Source organism: Diadema antillarum, unplaced genomic scaffold (genome assembly GCF_040938485.1).
Source record: "Diadema antillarum isolate AM-2024a unplaced genomic scaffold, OU_Dant_1.0 seq00000082_RagTag, whole genome shotgun sequence".
Lineage (NCBI taxonomy): Eukaryota > Metazoa > Echinodermata > Echinoidea > Diadematoida > Diadematidae > Diadema > Diadema antillarum.
In genome coordinates this window covers 455,001-476,812 of record NW_027271175.1, presented here as the reverse complement: position 1 = coordinate 476,812, position 21,812 = coordinate 455,001, and the positions used below count along the sequence as shown (strand labels likewise).

The 21,812-nt window shown below is 39.7% G+C and overlaps 1 protein-coding gene across 1 annotated transcript in view; it reads right to left on the bottom strand.

Annotated features, from left to right (window-relative positions):
- Positions 1 to 5,242: 5,242 nt before the first annotated feature.
- LOC139726285 (uncharacterized) overlaps positions 5,243 to 21,812 on the bottom strand; it is a 39,364-nt gene continuing 22,794 nt past the window's right edge. Inside the window, exons 2-12 of the mRNA XM_071637353.1 lie at positions 19,028 to 19,548; positions 17,198 to 17,327; positions 15,381 to 15,567; positions 13,585 to 13,793; positions 12,366 to 12,517; positions 11,161 to 11,523; positions 9,981 to 10,323; positions 9,502 to 9,665; positions 8,368 to 8,538; positions 6,949 to 7,099; positions 5,243 to 6,525 (exon numbers count right to left, since the gene is read on the bottom strand). Coding sequence (XP_071493454.1) covers positions 5,243 to 6,525; positions 6,949 to 7,099; positions 8,368 to 8,538; positions 9,502 to 9,665; positions 9,981 to 10,323; positions 11,161 to 11,523; positions 12,366 to 12,517; positions 13,585 to 13,793; positions 15,381 to 15,567; positions 17,198 to 17,327; positions 19,028 to 19,548 — 3,674 coding nt within the window. The remainder of the gene's footprint in view (positions 6,526 to 6,948; positions 7,100 to 8,367; positions 8,539 to 9,501; positions 9,666 to 9,980; positions 10,324 to 11,160; positions 11,524 to 12,365; positions 12,518 to 13,584; positions 13,794 to 15,380; positions 15,568 to 17,197; positions 17,328 to 19,027; positions 19,549 to 21,812) is intronic.

Sequence of the window (21,812 nt, the reverse complement as noted above, 5' to 3'; positions counted from 1 at the left end):
AAAATCATATGATTTATTTTAACGTATACAAACACTGTCCTAACGGTGTATTGTACTCATATTATGGTCTTTATCTACATCAAACCTTGAATTTGTCATCAAGGGACAAAATTTAACCATGGTTGATTAGAACAGCCTCAAAAAGAATATCATTGCGTGAAATGAACGGCCTTTCGTGCTTATTATGCAAGTAAAAATGAGTAAGTTCAGATAATGATTTATAACGCATTTAGAAAAAAGCAACTAGACGCAATGTTTGCTAATCAACTTATCTATAAACTATATTTCTTTCCGAGAAGGAAGTCATGATAGAAATGATAAATCTATTCTTATTTACTGAAGTCGAAAAAAAAGAAGAAAATGCTCGTTCTAACACAGCCCATCCTCTGCCAATTTGAAAAGGCGGGATGGAAACACGATTGTTTCCGTATAGTAAATCACAAAATCGAAATCTGACACTCTATTGTCAACTGAAACAGAACTTGAAGAGAAAAATGGATTTGTTTGATCTTGAATGTCATTCTTGAAAGCAGCAATCTCTAGTACTGCTGCTTATGTACATTTAATTTGTTACATAATTACGTGCGCAGAATGTATGACCATTGCAGAATGATTGATAGAAAAACACTGATCTCTCAGAATGCAGTATAAGTTTTTGAATAGTTTGATATCTTCTTTTTTTATAGCAAATTGTTGTATATGGGAAGAGATTACAAAGTATTGTTCATCTTGCCGCCATTAAATAAGGCCCAAAATATACAAATTAACGAGCTCGGATCAAATGCATTTCACAATCTACACATGGTCTAGTACAGGATATAACAACAGAATTGTGTTCTTTCAATCTTGTCACGTTGCCATAAAATGATCATCAGTATATTGACCCGGTGAAAACATTCGCTCGTTTTCACTGAAAGCAAATCCTGTACTTTCCCTTTTCTTAATTGTTTTAATCAAGTTTGAAATGTAAGTATACGGTCTTTTCCTGAAATGCGGTGGGAAAGCAGGAAATATTGTGTGTTGTTTTTTTTTAATCAGTTGTTATCATCATACTTTCCTGAAAATTGTCGAAGGGGGCAAAGGGAGTTTTTTGTTTACACCTCTTTCTTTCCATCTTTCTTCATCGAGATATTAAAAGTAAAAGTGAAACTCGTGTAGGCTAACCGTCTTTTCTCTGAATGGTAAAGTATATCCGTGTGATTTTAGCCCTTGTAAAGGTGACCGAGATTGAGAAGTCTATGTACTTCCTCAATTAATAGAGACACAACTTGAACTCTGGATGATTGACAAAAAGTTTGTTCTGAAGACGAAAAGTACAGAAGCGGAATAATGAACAACCTCTCAGTCGAGAGTGTTTTATTTGCAACTTAAGACAAGACGAATGTCTTTGAATGTGTTAGAATGAATAGGGCCTCTTAAGGCGTTAACTTCCATCTTCCGTTGCCAGTATCTAAATAAAGGGTGCTGTTCGTTGTTTCGAAGGTTCGTTAATACGGAAATGAAAAATGGTTCGTTAATTCGAACATTTGTGGCGTTATTCCGAAGGTTCCTTAATCCGAAGGTTCCTTAATCCAAAAATGAAATAGGGTTCGTTATTCCGAAGGTTTGTTCATCCGAAATGAAATAGGGTTCTTAATTCCGAAGGTTCGTTGATCCGAAATGAAATAGGGTCCGTAACAAACCTTCAGAATAACGAGCATTGTGTCATTTTCGGATTAACGAACCTTCGGAATAACGAACTGTAACCTAAATAACTACCAATCGGCTTGCCAATGATTGCAGAATAGCTCTAGCTTGTTTGTTTCAGGTACAGGGAAGTTGGGTGAGAATGCTTATAATTGACCACGCGGCTCAAAAGGCACAAGTCCTGGGGGGCGTTTCATCAATGAGTTCGTCGGAGTTTTCACCGACAAATTTGCTATCAGCCAATCAGACGCAAGGATTTACACTGACAACTGTTAAAAGCTAATGAAATCCTTGGTCTGATTGGCTGATAGCAAATTTGTCGGTGAAAACTCCGACGAACTCGTTGATGAAACGCCCCCAGATGTCATTAAACCATACAATAGTACTTTTTTTCGTTATCAGAAAAGCACATCGTTGCAATAAGACGACATGGAGAAGCTTTGTTAGAGCAGTTTATTAACTTTCTTTATTAAGGCAATCAAAATCATTTCTGCTCCATCAAAAAACTGTACAAGAAAATATGACTTTAGAAAGACTACGCAATAGTTCTCTTACATGGCTATACACTATGTACTTTTATTGTCAGGTTCCAAGAGGCAGTATTATATTTTGCATATGGTGTCCTTTCTATCATAGTAATATAACATCTCTGTCTTATATAAACGTATCATTGATATAAATATATCTTATTCGATTGTCTCTTTCATTATACTTATAATTCGAAACATACATATCTGAGATTCAGGATCATTCCCCGCATGGCGATATCATATATCAGAATTTATGAGCTGTTTATATATAATCATACTTAATGCGTATGTGGTAATGACCGCTCACCTGGCTCTCACATTATGCATATCATTTCAACACATATAGGTCAAATTGAAATTGAGAAAGTACATCGAAAGTGATTCGATTTGCCAATTGCACATAACCCCCGCATTTTTTACCCTCTCGTATCAAATAACTCCTAGCCTGTTTGTAGTGCAAAGTATAATCAACTCGAGCATGGAGAATATAATTGTCCATTACAGCAAACAGTAACAATAACATGCACGATTCTCAATCGTGTAAAGACTACAATATCACCTCTACGTGGATTTTTTGTTACCGATTTGAAAGTCAGTGTTGGCAATCCTTTAACATGTTTAACAGTCTTAAAGTTGAATTTCGGACCAGTTAAATTTTATTCTGATAAGAGAGAGTAACATTTTACAAACACAACAACAATAAAAAAGGGGAAGTTACAAAATTATCAAGTTTTCACAATTTTTCTAAAACAGATCTCGAACATTTAATACTTATGAATATTCAAATAGAAAGACAGATCTGAGGATATATCTGAGCAGGGAGGTGCCACCTCCCTGATCTGAGGCTATAGAAATGTAAATGTAATGTTATTCCTTGCTGAATCACTTCAATGTCATCACTCAAATAAAAAATAATCCGCATCAGGTTTTCAGACTGAAACATAAATGCGTTTGAAAAACATCAACAACAACTTGGAAATTGCAAAATATTTCATAAATAAACCATATGGCTAGTTGTGAGGTGAGGACATCATCAACTCACTCATTTGCATGTTCATATTGACTGCTCAAGAAGTGTTTAGTAAAAATTAGCGAAATTGCACAATTTTCATATCTTCCAAAATTTCTATCCGGTTTTGGTCAAATTTTCATTGTTGCGTTTATTGTGTATAAAGTTTTAGCCTTTCTTTTCAGACTAACTTTAAACTGTTCCGAAATTTCCCTATAGGGCTAGACTATACCGTTGTGCTATCAACAATAAAAACAACAACAACAAAGCACGAGGCGTAACTACTCTCTAACTTTGCAAAATAAATGCACAAGTTCGGGCATTTAACGTAATGAGAGGTATTTTGTTTGTTGTTATCTTTTTTCTCGATATTGCAGTATTTGAAAGTGACGTCATGAAAGAAAGTCTTGTGTAGAGCAATGACGGGATTATTAGGCAGTGATACTTAAAGACAAAACCCGGACCGTAACAATAATGGCTGATACCAATTCATATTCCTGAAGCTCTAGGTGTCAATGAACAGGGTTATAAAAGGGACAAGAATTTAGAGGTCAAGATTCTGAGAGAAGAAATAGACTTTTGAATACATGCAGTCTCTCACATAAAAAAAATAACCGTTTGTGTGTGCCACATTTATTTCATGTCTATAGGTGTACGCGTGTGTGTCTGCGCCCGAAATTGTACGAATTTGACTCATCCCAACAGAAAGGGTTAATCCTTTAATTCTGTGCCAATGGGTCAAATGTACACAAATTTCACACACACACACACACACACACACACGCACACACACAAACCCATGGACAGGTGATTAATTTGGTATGCAGAGGATTTATAAATTAAAGAAGCTCAACATGATCAAGGGTCTAAGAAATTCAGAGAGTCACTGTAATAATATACGGCACGAAATGATGTCACACACAATAAATGTATTGATGTTGGCAGTAAATGGTAATACCTGATAGGTTAAGTGATAGCATTTGGCTCAATATGTTGAGGGAGGGAAAGATCATCAAAATAATGATATGACGGTTGCATTGATGTAAAGCTCGTTATGTATTTAAAGGTGGAATTATCATTTCCTCCGTAATCTGTCACAGCTCTATGACTCCCAAGATATTTTTAGTTTGAAGAATGGCATATCTAAGAAGAGTGATGAACAAACTAGGTAACACCGCTTTAACTTTTGATCATACGAGAAATCCTCTCCGTCTGATGGATGACGTTACCTCACACTACAACACTGGGAGATACTTGGCCTGTATCTTTAAAGGGACATTCCAGACGATTTCCATAATTTCACATCATGTAGTACATAAATCAACAATGTGTAGATTTGTGGAATTTATTGTGGTCCTTGAGCAGAGAAACCAATACTCTGAAGAACCTTAAACAAATTACTCTGAACAATGATGATGACATATAGAAGACTCACATATTTCAGAAATGTAGCAGTGTATTTCCATCAATATGCAGCCTGATTAACAAGTTCATTTGTGTATAATCTATATATACCTTCTTCTTTTGTTCTGCTTCCTCGAGCCCCACCTCATGCATTCCTTTGGTGAGGCTGCTATGTCATCATCCTTGCTTATTGCAATTTGTTTTAAATTTTGAAAACATTCTTATTCTTTATCCCAATCACAATAAATTATGAAAATCTGTACGCAGTATAACTAATTTATGCTTGTTCAATTGTAAAAGTCTAAAAATCATCCAGAGGTCTCCGTTAATCTACTGACGATTAATCGTAGGATCAATGGAGCATGACGAACCTTAAGTCTATTGACAAACCTTACGTCGTATAGAGTCCATGGAGTCCGGGGCAGGATCTTAGGACACGAAAAATTGTCAACGAAAAACTGTCTGGACACGACAACCTGTAGAGTCATTCAGGGTCTGGGTAGTTCTGTACAACATTACAATTTGATCGTCCTTGAATGGAGTATCTGTAGGGTATTTTGAAACTTTCAGTTCTTGTATTCCTCACGTCTTTACCACAAGAACGCATCGTGTTTTATAGCTTATGTTCATCTTCGAGTGGAACTTTTCCCAACTCAATGCCGCCGTCGCATATCGAGCACATGCCGTTGAGGGCGCGCGCGCACTCTTCGCAGTACATTCCCTCGCAGTCTTGGTCGGAGCAGAAGACCAGCAGCCCGTCATCAGGGCTGAGGCACCCCAGACATTGTCTCTGTTTGGCTCCACACATGATGAATAACCCCTTGCAACATGGGTACTTCCTCATAAAGTAGGCCGAGATACTGATGCGATTGCTAGCGTCCTGTTCCTTCTTGTTGATCCGAACTTTGTCACGGAGCATCCTCAGAAGGGTTTGACGCTTCTGCAAGGTGTGACCGTACAGGTAGGCGATTCGCTCCACCTCTCTCTCCGGGTAGTAGTAGGCGGCAATGTAGCGGAGCAGCCGCTGGGCGTAGGCCTGAGAGAGTACCATGACGATTGTAAAGATGTACATGACGCTAATAGTAATGGCGAGTTGATGATTGGGCTTAACGGGTTCAGGAAGGCAAATGGTCGTATCGAGTGATGTGTTGAAAGCTGTCGTTGCCTGGAAGCCCTCATTGAAAAGCACACGGACGAGTTCAGCTACAACACCAGTTCCTTCGATTTCGACATCAGAGCCGAGTTCGCCTGATGTCTCGATCTGGACATCTCCGTGCTCCTGGATCTTCAGCAACAGCCAGTACAGACCAAAATCGACGAACATTACCAAGCCGGCGATAATGGAGTGGAAAACGACAGTGGATAGACCAAACTTAAAGTAGCCCTTCTCAGACTGGCATAGGCGCAGTGACGTCACATCAATCAACCTAGTGCGTTCGTTCTTTTTAAGAGGGAGGATGCTTGGCACTCCGCGATCTTTTCGACTGGCGTCGAGCTTCTTAAACTGCGCAGTGATATACTGATTATCAAACGAATCCTTGGTACGATAGCTGGAGTGATACATGTAAGACTTGATGCACAGCCAGACGAAAGACAGTGCCAGGATCTTGTCGGAGTAGAGCAGGACCAGTTCTACATAGCTATAGGCTTGGTCCAATTCTTCCTTGATGGCTTCCTGAATGTGTTCAGCTGTAGTGCTGCTGTTCAGGCGTCTTTCGTAGTAGCGGGAAAAATCAACGTCCGCGTCGAAGGTGTCGATGATACTCTGCATTGCCGTACGCGTACCGCTGAGGGCGTCGTTGACGGCGTTGTCGATGTAGGCTGGAGCCTGACAGATACCACCAACATTCAGGAGACTGCAGACGCCGCTTGCTTTGAAGACGTCACAAACTTGTCCTGGTTAAAGAGAACGGTAAGCACGTGAAAGAATGTGGCGAAAGCGAAGAGGGGTGAGGAACACCCTTCTAGACAGCTATGAACCCAGTTTCCTGGGTCTTGCGATCTTTTAAATGGGAATGACACATTGCATGTGCCGTTACTGTTAGAGACCATTACAAATTTACCCAAGAATTTCATGCTTTAAGATCTTTATCAGTTTAAGTCATATTTCCTGACGGTCTTCTCTTTGTAAATGCAACGAAAGTACCGCGGGGAAATGTCTATTTCCTGATTACCGAATTATGATTTGGGCAATCATCAGAAGAGTATCGCCAGCATATCGGAAGTATAGTGTATTATAAACAATGACGGATTCATCGAGAATGTATGTCAAGGAGGAGGACAACCCTGTGTCCCCCACACTGTGATGGCTGCTCTTACCAATCATCTGGAGGGGATTCGGAACGTTCGTCTTCATGAATTCCTGGCAGTCGTAGTAGACACGGTTCAGGTTGGACGTGCAGCTCCGGCCGGCCGAACCGATGATATCATTGCACGCGTCTGCTGCGCGTCCCAATTCACGTCCTGCATTCTGCATGTAGAATAAATAGAGAATGAGAGTAAGGATGATAATGATAATGATAATGATAATGTAATGACAACAATTATGATGATTAGCTAGTTTACATACTGGATAAAGTATACTGCATGGTAAGCAGGCCTCGAACTCAGAACTTCAGTTTGAGAGTCCCGAAGCCTAACCACGACGCCACAGTAAGACCACGATCAATTCTGGTGACGGGGTTGCTCGTAGTATTCTCGTTGACAAGTCGTATTTTGATTTAGGGCAAATGGTTTTGTGCTATAGGACAGAGCGAATACAAGCAGAAATCCTAATGGATACTGCGTTATTCATCATACAATATACGCAAATATAGAATTATTCGCCCACACGCTACTAACGGTTTTTCAAAGTCTTACAATGATTATGCTATCAGTGAGTTCATTCTCTACTGCTTCATTTCATTTATGAAAGAGTTGGACGATTAAAGAAATATGTTTGTTTCTGAGGACTTTTTTATGATCATCGGGAAACCTAACCCTGTGAGGAATCAACAAGGTCATGGCTGCCAAGATTTAGTTGACTGCGTCCAGCGGAAAAAAAAAACAAACAAACAGACAAACAAAGCTAAAGAAAAAAACAAGTTTGTACAACGAAAAGGAGTTTGGAAAAGCAAGAAAGAGATGCTGTAGCCGAATAAACCATGATCAAAAAGTCCTCGTTATCATATTGACTCAGAGGGAAATCATAGGAAACCCAGTTAAGGATGAAGGCAGATGGCCGTCTTGATTTTCGCCTCACACGCCCTACGCCATACAAAATTTAATTATGTTAGTATAATAACTCCTATTACGAAGCCTTTACAGCCATGCTTTCCATCCTTCTTCAACCCGAGACCCACATTGGCTTGTAAAAGTTTGTTGAGGTCCAGCTACCTGACGTATTGTGTAGATCGAATACAAGTCTCTCGGCCTACTGGTTAAGAAGCACTGCCTTACAGTGATACTCCTCATCATTATGCATTCTTCATAAGATGATTATAGGATGGGTTTCTTGACGTTGCATTGAGACGTACGCACTTGTCTCGTTTAACCCATCGCTTGCTTTAGTCGACTGTGCATTGTATATTTCCATTTAGGAATTTCACAAACCATGAAATGACGGCATGATATTTTCATTAGAAACGAACGCAGTATTTTGATACGGTGTGATCCGCTTTACCGTGGTGTCAGACTTTGCTAAAGTATCTCGTGTTAAGACGCCGAGCGGAAATCTGAATAGAATACTGCGATACTTACAGCCAAGCCATCATTGAGCATACCGAGGCCCTCTTCGACTGGCTCGAACACTTTCCCGACTTCTCTCACAGCGTCCTGGATGTTGTCGATGCTCCCCAGTATGCCCTGTACGTAATTGTCGAGAACTCGCTGGGCTGCCTCTTGGATCTCACGCGACTGGTTGTAAGCAAGCTGGGGAACAGCAAAAAAAGGTGACAGATTGCTTGATTATGCCGCACACTAAATCAAACACACTATCATACCATAAAAAGGCTATCATGTCCATCACCCATTCCCATTCAAAATTGATGTAACCGTGGTAAATTCTTCTGAGCATATTCTTTCGATACATCACAAACACGAGCAATGGATTCAGGAAAGAAGAGAGTTCATGTTTTAAACTTAAAACAAGGTATACACATACGAGTTTGAAGTTGGAATTTCCTTGAGGATTGCACATTAATTAATGAGAAATACTAACACTGAAGGCTCTCAATGACCATGATGTCAATCATATTGACTTAACTTCACAGTTACAGATTATTTCGAACTCCACTGTGAAGAATACTGTCGAATAGAAGCTGATAAATCAAGTCAAATTGAAGATCATTCTTTTACGTGGGATCGGTAATATTGACTTGCCTTCTGTTCAAAATCTACGGTAAAAACATGCAGAACAAACCACATACACAAAGCAGAAAGCGGCAATTGGGCGATGTTCGTTATTCCCGAGGCTTATTAATCCGAAAATAAAATAAGGTTTGGTATTCCGAAACATGACAACTACCTAAACGCTCTACCTAGAACTTCGTTACTCCGGAAACGAATTAGGGTTTGTTAATTTGGCAATTTGTGGCGTTATTTTGAATGTTCGTTATTCCGAAAGTTTGTGAATCTGATAATAGGATATAGCTCGGTTTTCCGAAGTTTTATTCACCCAAAAATGAAATAAAATTCGTGAATCTGAAAACGCAGATAAGGTGCGTACTAACAAACCTTTGGAATTACGAACCTTATCATATTTTTCATGTTTATATTTTGAACGAACCTTCGGAATAACGAACATTCGGAATAACAAACATAATTTCATTTTCAGATTGACGAACGGTCGGAGTAACCGCGGCAATCATGTGAAACACAGTATCATCGCCTCACCTCTGCACTACAGCTCATAGAGTCGGACACTTCATTGGCATTCATGTAGATGTTGTGAACAGGACCTCGGAGCAGAAGGGCCACGATGAAGGCGAGAAATGCAGCCCGCCCCCTTGAGGTACAGATCGTAGGTACCATGAGCGCAGCCACGCATCTGGCACGCACTGCAGTGATAAGAAAAATTGCATTCCAGAGGGGAATATAAATCTAGATCACTTAGCAGTTATTATGAGAAGGGGTAGTATTTACAGACCTTGACTACTCGTAAAAGAGCGAACAATATGATACATATTTTCAGAAGAGACTTCCATTTTTCCTTTTACTTGTAACACATTTTGAAAAAAAAAAATGACACTAAGAATAATTTAAAGATATATATTGGTATTCAGTCAACAAGCTTTCGATATATATTCATCACAACGGGTGCAAGGTAGTATTAATGAGACAATGTAAAAAAAAAAAGAAATAAGATATTTTACCTGTGAAAGCAAGGCACAAGCTCATGAAGATGGTGCTAATGGCTGTGATGATAAGGGCAGCGTACAGGCCGTAAGCCAGACCGTAGTAAAGACCAAGGAACAGAAGCCCTCCAAGGATGATGCCCACCAAAAACCCGACCACGCCCTTCAGTTTCTTGTGCGTGCCGCGATCACTCAGTAGGATGTCATTGAGCAGTTCGCTGCTGGCGACGAGGTTTTTGGGCATGGACACGAGACTACTGAGAGAGCTCTTATTTCGACGTCGTGGATGACGTCGGGTCGGTGAGTTGCCCGCAGAGGGAGGCGGTGATGGCGACGTACCCCCATTTGAAAAGACCGAACTCTGGGGAGGTGGGAGAAGGATAAAAGGATATATTGAAAAAAAAAAAAAAACACAAAAAACTGTCACCTATAGAAATAAGCAGCAAAGGAAATACGACACATTGGCATGATTCAAGTTATTTCAGTTCAGAGGAAGGTATGGTTGTCAAAGGTCTGTTGGACTGAACGTCTTATTCAGATGAAAAGTACATCAGGCGCTGTAGTACCTGGCACTTTAGTCTAGTCTTTGCATTACACCGTCACGGCAACAAAACTTCGAAGGACACAAGAACTTTAGTGTTCTCCTTTTGCCATATTTTGTGGAGTTCTACAATATCAATGTGCCTTCACTGGACATTGAAGTTACTGTTTATTGTACGTTGGTATTACCAAATGCATTGTGTCGGCATGTTCTAGCCCGCAAAAAAAAAAATGTGTCTTAACAGTTCTTAAGAATACTTTCATCGTTTTTATGCCAATGTGTTAATTGTGCCAAACTTTCACAAATAAATTTCTTGACAGGTAATTAATTTGGCACGGAGAGGGTTAAAAGCTACGAATCGTAACACTCGATACTGCGTGGAGAAGAGGTGTTGACACTGGTCATTTGGCAGTTTGGCGGAACCCCATTTCCGCCATTGTTGTGGCAGCCAGTCTGAATTTCTGGATGTATGTTTGTGTATATGTATGTGTGTAATACGAATGGCTACTCGCGTGTCACTGAAGACTGTTTTCACCACGTGAGTAGCCTAAATAAAAGGATCGTTACGTTCAATGACTCTGTTTTGTAGACATTTTAAGACATTTCCCTGAAAGTCATGGGAGCATTTTTTTACGATCTTACATCCTGGAGAGTTACCTTGGTCGAGAGTGGAGAATAAGTTGGAGGCGAATCAGTTCCGTCGTATCCGGATTTCTGTCTAACCATGTCAATTTTCAAAGAGTTTTCGGCCTGATTCAGGCCATTGGACTTGTCACCGTCCATGGAGGCTTCCCTTTTCTTTACTGGTGCGGACACATTCTTGGTGGCGCTGTCTACGAGGAGCGACCGTAGCAATTCTTCGCGGAGCGTTTCGCGCCTCTTCTCGCCCTGAGCAGACGACCCCGATGGTGCGGGAGTCTTACTGTGCAACGACGAATTGGAGTCACTGAGAAAACTGGCCATGCGTCCAGCAGGTGCTGACTGGCGATTCCGACGCTTTTGGATGCCCTTGCCGGGAACCTATTTCATAGATTTGAATTGTGGAAACGATCAAGCTTATTAGTGAATTTCCATTTGTAATAGCATTACATAATCTTTCTACCTCTTCAGGGAAGAGTAGGTTATTCGCTAAATTGTTGGCTCACAAATCCTTAAGACACTATGGATCTGATGCTCTGAATGCTCTTCCTATTCACCTGAAGCTATTCATTTCTTCTTTAAATCCTTTGAAAGAAAATTGAAGTAAATGATAATTTACAAATATTGTTTATTTCATGAATAATCATATATTATAAAATATATTGAAATGTACTGTAATATTGCTAACTTCGACAAAACGTATATTCATGTTTATTTCATGGTCCTTTCAAACATAATCATGCTTTCAAAAAGTAAAATCAAGCCATTTCATTATGACACCGGACCTTCCTACCCCCACCGCGCACTTGCACCTTTCACCCTCTTTTTCGTGAGTAAAGCATTATTATTATATGTTTGTTGTAACGGCCCCTGCAACGTGGAGCAAGGCATGGAAATGAAAATGCAACAATTGACTTTGCTTTGTATCTAAATAATTTACCAAATTTTTTGTAAAACTTACATAGGAAAATCTGTTTCGTTGTTGCATTTTCGTTTGTAAATTGTATTATTGAGAAAAAGTTGCAGAAATTAACATGAAATCGGAACTGAAATTAAAGATGGAGCATATGCTAATACACTCTAAAAGTACACCAATCAACATTGCCTTAAGTTATAGACAAGATCAAACGTGACATAGGTTAAACATTACATCTTTCTTTTTAACATATTGCCACCTTATCTAGTGACAGAAGGCTGCAGGCATTGATCTCGATTCCACTCACCGTCGGTATGTCTTGCCCAACTTTCGACGTCGAGCCCGATCTCGGACGACGGGGAACTGACGGCAGCGGTCTCCGTTTCGCCCCTGGCATCGACCCACTGCTCATAGAACGAGGTCGACGGCCACCGACATTCCTCTGGGCGTCGATGATTTCTGCGACAATAAAGAACAGAGAATTCGGCGATGAAGGCTGGTCGTGCTCGAAGTGAATCGGTTCTATCTTTCTATTTCCTTTCAACATATCTCTTCGAGGCCAGCACATATTGTGCGACTTGAAAGTACTTCGTTTCATTACAATGCGTGACCTTAATACACTTGGAACATTATGAAACAGGAGGAATAAAATCGTACACGACATCAAACACTTACATAATCTTGCCGAAGAATTCTGTAGAAGGTGAGTAAGGTCATTTTGTACACTAATTAACAAGATTTAATTTGGAACATATATTTCTGAATGTAAGAATACTCACTCTTAAAAGCTATTCGTATTTCTTTTAGTTTTTTTCTTACCTGCCTTTTTCCAGCTTTTTTTTTTTCATATTAAAAGATCACTGATGCATATGGATCCTGAGCAAAGTCATAAACATTACACTTAATTCAATGAGGATAAAAAGGCAGAAGTAGCATTAGTGAGCGAGAGAGAGAGCGAGAGAAAATAGATCAGGTTTTGGATACCCTTATAGAATAGCATCTTTGTTGACTCTGTTGTCATTTTGTTATCTGTTACCTAGCTGTCACCACGAAAGCCTGATAAAGTTGGTGAATATCAATTTCCCAATTTTGGAATTCCCTAGTTTCGATGGAATCTGCTCTACTCTATTCTAACATAAACTACTACTATCACAACGATGATAACAAAAATGGCAACCAGGAAAGCGCCATCATCGAAAATTGACTTCGAAGTTTTAATGCAAAAAAGCGCGGTGTCGATTTAAAGAATCAGATATTGAAATTGCGCAGACAAGTTTGTAAGCTATAAAATTCATGATTATTGACCACATACCAACATTTCTCATTTTCATTCAAATCACTTTATTTCCAAGATTCCTCGGCTCTTAAACCGTCTACCTCTTACATTCACAGTTATTACTTTTGTTTAACTGCGCAGACTAAACACCACTTGCTCTTTGGGACTTTGGTTCCTCTTACAGCTGGGGCAAAATATTCTCGATAACCACAGTTTTAGATTACATAATATAAATATTATAGGCACTAACCATCTTCTGTAATGATGTGGTAGCTCTCCTTGTCAACGACGGTGTTCTGGGAGGGTGGTGGAGGAGGAGGTTTAGTGGGTGTCTTGATGGGGGTTCTGACTGGCGAGCTGACCGGGCTGCTTTCCGGGGTAACCACGTCCGTGCCCGATGAGAGACGGTCCTGATGTTTATTGGAAATTTTCTGCTTCGCCAGTCGTTCCACGGGCGACCTGGATGAAAGAAGATAATTGCTTTCGTTGTAGATTCAGAGCAGACCATTCGAGTTCCGAAGTCGTGGACTTCCAGAACAATCTGAACCAATGAAAAATTGCAGCAATGAAACGGCTAAATCATATCTTCGCGTTACAGATCCCAAATGTATGTTATGCTAGCATCCGCTCTTCTATGAAACACAATTTTTAGATTGGTACACTAGAAAGGGTGATTTTGAAAGCAACCATGGGGATCGAGATACGCGAGGACAAAACTGACGATGATGATCATGATCTTGACAATGATTAGACACAGTAACAAACCTTTCTCTTTCACGGTATCAAGTATGTTAGAAGTTTTCTGTCCAGGTTGATATCCAAATTTTGCTCATACTCCTAGACGACGGTGAAGGTTTGTGCAAGATACGTCTAAACTGGAATGGTTTTAGACGAGTAAATGACTCTTTTAATGTAGGTGTCCCAAGCGACCTAGGTAGTCGTGTCAAGGAGAATAATACAGGATTGGCTCGTTGCTCCCTCCCTGTCAAGGCATGTTGCATATCTACGAGAATATTTCCGTCACATGTGACGGAGTGTCGACCTTATCACTGCAAAATATGGACTTCTTGAAAGAAGTTCTTGGTGTTTCTTCAAGTGTCACGCTTTGCTTTTGCGTCAGTCCAGAGGGCGTAATTCAATAAAGCGATAGAAAAAAAAAACCGTGAGAGCAGCGGCTCCCACGGCTCGAGAAGAGAGATTGTCCCACGTGCATGGGGGATGTCGGAAGACCCCTTCGGTATCTTGATAAATTGGAACCATAGCAACAGCAATCGCGACAGCTCAGGGCCTGATGACAGCTTCCGCAAAGAGCTGGGAGAGGCTTGTATCGGAAACTAATTAACGCACGCCAATAAATATCGTAGACTCATTTTTAGAATTTTTCAGGTATTGTTTGTATTACTGTAGTGACACTAAATACGTTTCCTATCCAGCGCAGGAGTTTTTTAAGGTATTAGTAACAGCCATGATGAAAAATCACAGGCATATACATCCCACTCCAGTATGTATGCTCATGATAAGTACTATGGCTACTTCTCAAAAACGCTGAACAATCGGTGTATATTTACATCGATGGAGGACAATTCGTCAACCAGTCGCTAAAATTCACTTTGCACCTCTAGTGCAGTTGCCACAGCTCGACTTACATGTACCTACCCAAACGTTTTCACTTCTTTCGTGGTACTGCAATAACATTTTACTTTGTTATCATTTATGATATAATTACATACTTTGTTTGATATGATAGTATGACATCGATGATATCAGATCCTCAATTTTCATTTCCATCAAGTCCTTAATGAAATAAGATATATTCCTATTGATCATGTGATACTCTCTTACAAGAATATACCATCATTTTTGACGTTTGTGTTACCCATGTATATATTGTTTGGAAATGAAAATAAAACAGGAATGAACTGAAAACACATTGTAAATAAAATCAGACCGAATATGTCATGTAAAATGATAGAAATCTGTGCTTCTTAAGACCTTTATGATGTTTGTCATTGGGCGCTAATTTCCACTAGAAGAGGTGACGAATACCTGGTATACTGCTGCAGATGTACCGGTGTGAGCGGAGAGCTGTTGCCCGTACTCTTCCGATTTTGGCCATCTCGGAAGCTAAATTTTCGTCGGCTGGGCTGCGGCGTGAAGAACCGATGTCGGGGAGTGGCGTATTTCTCTAAATCGGAGGGTGCTATGCCGCCCTCAAGAGTTCTGTTTCGCGTGACTTCTGCAAAGAAGAAAAGAAAAGAAAACTTGTATGGTACTCGTAATTAAAAGTGAATGAGTTGAGGAGTTTGTGCTGTATATTCAACTTCCCTTCAAAATAATATATCAAGATAAATGAATAGCTCGTCACAGTGCTTCATTCAAGACCTACCGAATGCACTCGAGTGCACACTATCGCGAACACAGTTAGCTACTTGTTTTTTTGATATTTTTTTTTTTATTGGAATTTCGTTCAATTTCATTTCACAGAAACAGAAACGTTCACAGAAACAAAAACAAAACATCATACAATGACAAACCGCATTATACACAAACATTGTACACATGAATGTATCTTCACATATTACACACAAAAACACACACAAGCACACACACTCAAAGTTGTGACACGCGCACATGCGAACAAAAACTTTGATGTGTCTTAAAGAAGGTTCAAACGTTTTGTTACAGAGTATGTTGTGCTATGAATTGCATATCACATAGGGCCTATATAAGGTGAACATGCAGACCTATTACAAACCAGGGTCCCATTGCATTAAAAAAAAAGATGTTAGGATAGCATCTCTTGTTAGAATAGCAACAGGCTTCTCGTAGCAACAGCCAACCAGGAAGCTGGAATCTTGCCGTTACCATGACACTTGCCATCCCAGCAAGAGCTGCTACCATAGCAACTTCTTTTCTTTCTTTCTTTTAAAATGAAATTGGGCCCAGCAGATATGGTTGGATCACATGGCAAATGACTATAGGGCCTACGAGCGTATCTGTATTACTCAGCGTCCTGGCGTGTGCCTGTGAGTACGCTGGTTCAACTCGTGGGGCTTACCATGCTGTGACTTCACGACATCCCCCGACAAGTTCGGCTCTTGAAGACCTCTGCGTGACCTTCAAATCAGCAGACGTCTACCGACAGCGAATGCATGGCTATACACGTACGGTATACGGAGACATGCACATGCAAATGCAGAATCATGGATAATGCATGTGTTAGAATTGTTAAGAGTCAAAATGATATCTTCTTGCCAAATAATGTATGACGATGATATTTAAACAAAATTAGCCCTGGATCAGAATATTTATCTCATGACAAAAGACAATTAAATTTAACCCTTTCACTGCCAATGAGTCAAATGTGCACTAAATTTTACACACATACATGGACAGAAATTTATGTGACACACAGAGTGTTAGGTCAATTTAACAGCATTTCATTGCAGATTCTTCAGTCTTATCGTTCTATACGTGCCAAATGTATGCACAGATACTCTTTAAACGAATATCCATGCTGTTGAAAGCACCCACTTAATTTGTGTCTGAATACCTTGCATGCGATCAAATTTTAATACTTCAGAAAATGAACAAAATTTGGGAATATGTGGCCACTAAAGCTTTACCGATCGTAAGTCAAACAAAGACCACAAGGTCGTGTTCTCAAGTTGTACTTGACGTGCTTTATGAATGAAAAACTGAAATAAAAGTGAATTAATTCGTAATAAGCTATGATATCATAATGACGAATAATTGCAGGTGAAATCAAAATGTTTCAAGCTGATACGCATTAAAGATTGTCAAGCAAAATGATGAATCTGCCAATATCAGTCATGAATAAGGCAAAGTGACGAACTACGCACTTCTCTTGCTTTGACCCGTCTCTGGGAAATCCAGATCGTTGCCACTGGTGTCCTGCTCTACAGCAGATCGTCTGTTTCGAGAATTGCTGAGGGGGTCCGACTTCCGGCGCTCGAGAGGTGGGCGAGGCGCCTGGGGGTAGAAGAGGAAGGTGTGCATGATTATTCCATTCAACGACCGACAGAGAGCTCCCTAACTCACGTCTCTAACTTTCTGTTTATCCTTTGACAGTGGATCATGTTCTTGCTACAAAGGGTACCGTAATTGTACATTATGAATTACTATAAGCTACAAATCAAGTCATTTTACATAATAGTCATCTACCCCTTTTCCATTGAAACTACGTAGCATGCATGCTATATTTATGTATTATAAAACATATAGTGATGGGTGAACTCTTAAATATATATATATATATATATATTTGTAAGGCCACTGACTGAAACTCCACGCACAGTGCTTTTATCACATCCTTATCGTATTACCTGGAGTCATGACATAGCTATAGACAAAGATTTGCAAGGTGTTTCCTTGTTATGTTTTCCTGTTGAGGCGGTGTTTCCTTATGGAATCTGCCTTCGTGGCGAGATTCGAGGTTAGCCAAACCATGCAACTAAAATATCCTTGTTGGAGATAGATAACATATTCTAACAGAGAAGAGAGGAGAAGAGAAAGACAAGAGGAGATGGAGAAAGGATATACAAGCATAAATGAAACAGCAAGAGAGAGAAAAAAGAACCAAAAGAAAGAGGAAAAAGATAGGAGGAGAGATAGGGATATAGGTACACCAACAAGAGCAGTTCGTGCACATGATAAATGGAAAGTTTCCTTTGATCTCAAGGAAGTGGCTAAAAAACGAAATCCGGAAGATGTCCTAATATCTTTTCCCCAGCACAAATCTTCAGTGTCCAAAAGTCGATCCACACTTGGGTACATGTAGAAACAGAACGTGGTTGGTCTTCATGCTTCGTTTGTATGAAGAGCAGGGTATAAGAGGAGACCCGAGGTGATATGTTTTGTTTAAAGGTTTTGTCATTTTCTTAGTTTGTATCTCATAGTAATAGAGACTATTCTTCAAGAATCAAACTCTACAAACGTTAATTTCAATCATCTTTACATTTCAATCTTTTTTAAAACGCTATTATTCTGTACGGGTGACAAGAATTTCACTGATTTATTTTTTGGAGGCATTAACATTTCAAAGAGATTTGTATCGTCATTGATATCATTTTGTTGCTTCTTGTGTAAAAGAAAAAGTTGTAAAGAATTTGGTTTTGAACTGAACTGAATAGAACATGTATAATGTTTAATCCTTGCTTGTCCAAAGCTAAATGTTGGTGCATCTTTCTTTTTTTCACGTCATTGTTTAACACAGTACTCGATTTGAGGTAATCATGGCGAAAAAGATAAGGGTGAATCAAGTCTACATAAAAGGTAAAACATACAGTGTTGTATTCAAAGAAGATGGATGTTATGGTACATTGGCATCATATGATAGCAACTATTCATTACTACAGATTGTGGCGTTGTCCATAGTGATGCTGACAGGCTTGTTCAGGTGTTGCACAAAAAGTATGTCATGTGCCAAAAGGCTAAATTCTTGTATTTGGCTTTAATTTTCTCATAAACTAGACATCTGTCAGTAATAGTGTCATGCATGTCGATCTAAACACCCAAAATATATTTATTTGTTTTATACGTCAACCAATTAATCCTTTGCCGTTCATGGAATTTACAGCTTTGGTAGGGCGGAAAATAAAGCTCACTCTAGTTTTCCCCTTTCCAACTTCTGTAACCATGGTAACAGAAAAAAGCGTTGTCTAATAATTCACCTTTCTCCTCGGCTGAATAAGCTCTCCATCTGAGTACTCGGGTGTGACTCGTATACTCGGTGTCTCGGGGCTAAAGACGCTGCTTCCCGGAGTACCAGGCGTGCTGCCGTTACGCACTTGAGAACTCGGCGGTCTGATGGCGCGCCGGACTCCGGCACTCGCACTTCCAGTTCCGCTGTCGAAACTGTCTCCCGCCGAACCGTTCCGACTCTCAGAATCGTAGCCATTTCCGAAGGTTCCCGAACGTTCCGGTATCTTCAGCTTCAGGTTATGTGATCTCCTAGCGTCGGGTAAGACGGGCGGAGTCTGTGGTTTCTCGGCAAGAGGGGGTCTATGGGGTGGTGTCTGGGGCTTTAGGGCCTTCCTCTTGGCAGGTTGTGGGGTGTAATAGCGATGTCCGGGATGCGGTGCTGACCTGTTGTTTTGGGTCGGATAGTGGTTGTGCTGCTGGTGGTTTTGAAGTTCTCCAACTTCGTTTTCCTCATGAAGCCGGGAAAGACTGTTCGATCTGGCAAGCCTCCCTATAAAGAAAGACAGAATAGACAGAGAGATAGAGAAGAGTTGATTCATTTGCGGAGTGTGACATTGCATTCTACACGACATAAAAAAAAATACTGCAGCGAAATATACTAAAGTCCAATATGTGATCAAGCACGATACTTGAAGCGTGCGAAATGATGATCGTTTCAGTGCTTCAATGATTATTCCTGCGTACACACATCATTATAAGAATGCCATGTCGTGAGAAAAATTGCATGACTATGCGTGGGGGCGCCCCAGCCTGGTCAGTCAGTGTGGCAGACTGAATTTTTGGTGACGGGAATATCGTACTATCATCCTTCGTCACTCTTGTCACCAAACATAAACTATATGTGTGTGTTTCTTCAGGCATACCTCAAGAGAAAGCTCTTTATATTTTTTGGCATTTTTGCTGCAATTGTTTTTCATTGGAAATCTTTTGTTGTTGTACATATGTGTTATAAATTATTTCAGTATGCTACAGGTGTAATGCATGATAATACAAATTTGTTTCTGCAATGGGGGATATCTTTTTTTTTACGGGGGTAGGGGATAATAATGCATAAATCTAATTATTTTAGTCTGAGCGAGTAACTATAAGAACCCGTTGAAGAAAGTGACCATTTGATGTAATACCCTCACAAGCCGTCCATACAGGTTGTCGATCAATCTATACCCTAACTATACGCACCAAGGTGCTCTATCGTTCACTGAATCGATGTTTAGGAATCGTCACATGGCTAGTTGAAATGGTACTCATAATCTTAGTATCAGGAGTTTACAAAAATTATGCATTTTGCTTTAAACTAAAAAACGCAATCCCATTTAGCTTCTTTTTTGACATAACAATCACTAGTAGTACAGATTTCATTTCACTTGAGCTAGTTGCTGTACATTCATTATTATGATAATCGGTCTTGTGTATAAAACGGATTGCGTAGTTGATTTTTTTTTCTTACAGACTGCAAAAGAAAGTAAATACTGAAGCAACTTCTAGGTCTATTCCTCTAATATTGTCTGTACGTTAACATGCGAAAGTCATCAACTCATGTAGAGCGTGTATACGAATAACAGGAAGCGAGGACGGATTCAGGCACCGGGGTTAATCACACAGGGGGCCCCAGACAGCGCACAACACGGCTGAACAAAGACCACGTTCAACTGTTCAGGCCGCCTTGAAGTAAATATCCACATCATGCTACAGAATGATGTCATTGATATAGAAAAGGTCAAAATCAGAAAAAAACAGAGCAGTATAGTTTCGATAAAAATCGGACTAATGGTGTGAAAATATGATTTTTATTTAAAGATAGGTCACTGTCACAGACGCAGATTAGATGTAGGGAGGAAACTCCGATGAAACTTACAAAACTTACATTTCACTTGAGCACAAATCATCATTTATTTTGGTTTATAGTTGGGGTTTTTTTTCGACATGAAATAAAAAGCTTTTGTTATCCTTTTCATCATAACATTGATCCAAAAATTAAACAAATTTACAGTGTTGTATTGTTAAGGTCTAAAGGTGTATAGGAGTTGAACTATTCACACACACACACACACACACACACAGCACACCACGCACACAAGTAAGGATATCATGATTTTAAGGTTATTGTTGGAAATATTGGAGGAGTTTTGACGAATGAATTTGAGATTCGAGAATCTTTTTTTTTTTGTATTTTCGAGAAATTTCGAGTCCCACAGTGTGTTCACAGTGTGTTCATATAGTTGCTTGTGTGAGTATTTTTTAATTTAATAGTGTGAAGAGGATTTCAAACTGTGGTGTGGTTTTTCACAGTTAGTTCATATAGTGATGTTATGTTTCACACTGTGAATTAATAGTTCACAGTGTATTTACAATGTTAAAACGCTCGAACTTAACAGAGAGATTTCACACTGTGTTCGCGATGTGTTCACACTGCGTTTCAAATTGTGTTTCACACTGTGGGCCACTGTGTTCTTTCCATCAGGGATTCCATGAGTTTCATATTGCAGCATGAAGGCAGAGGTCACTCTTTCGAGAATCATTCTAAATTCTTCTAGATGCTCTAGTCGTTCAAGAATCGTGTATAAAGAGTCCATAGAATTCCTTTGGATTTTTTTTTGTCAGATCATATTGCAGAAATAGAATACAAATCAAGCAAAGACATGCAAAAACAACATGTATCATAATCATATGGTAATAGGTGAAAACAGGGAGGTCACTGTGGTATAGTGGTCATAACTCTTGACATTCACCGGAAGTGCCGAGTTGGAATCAAAT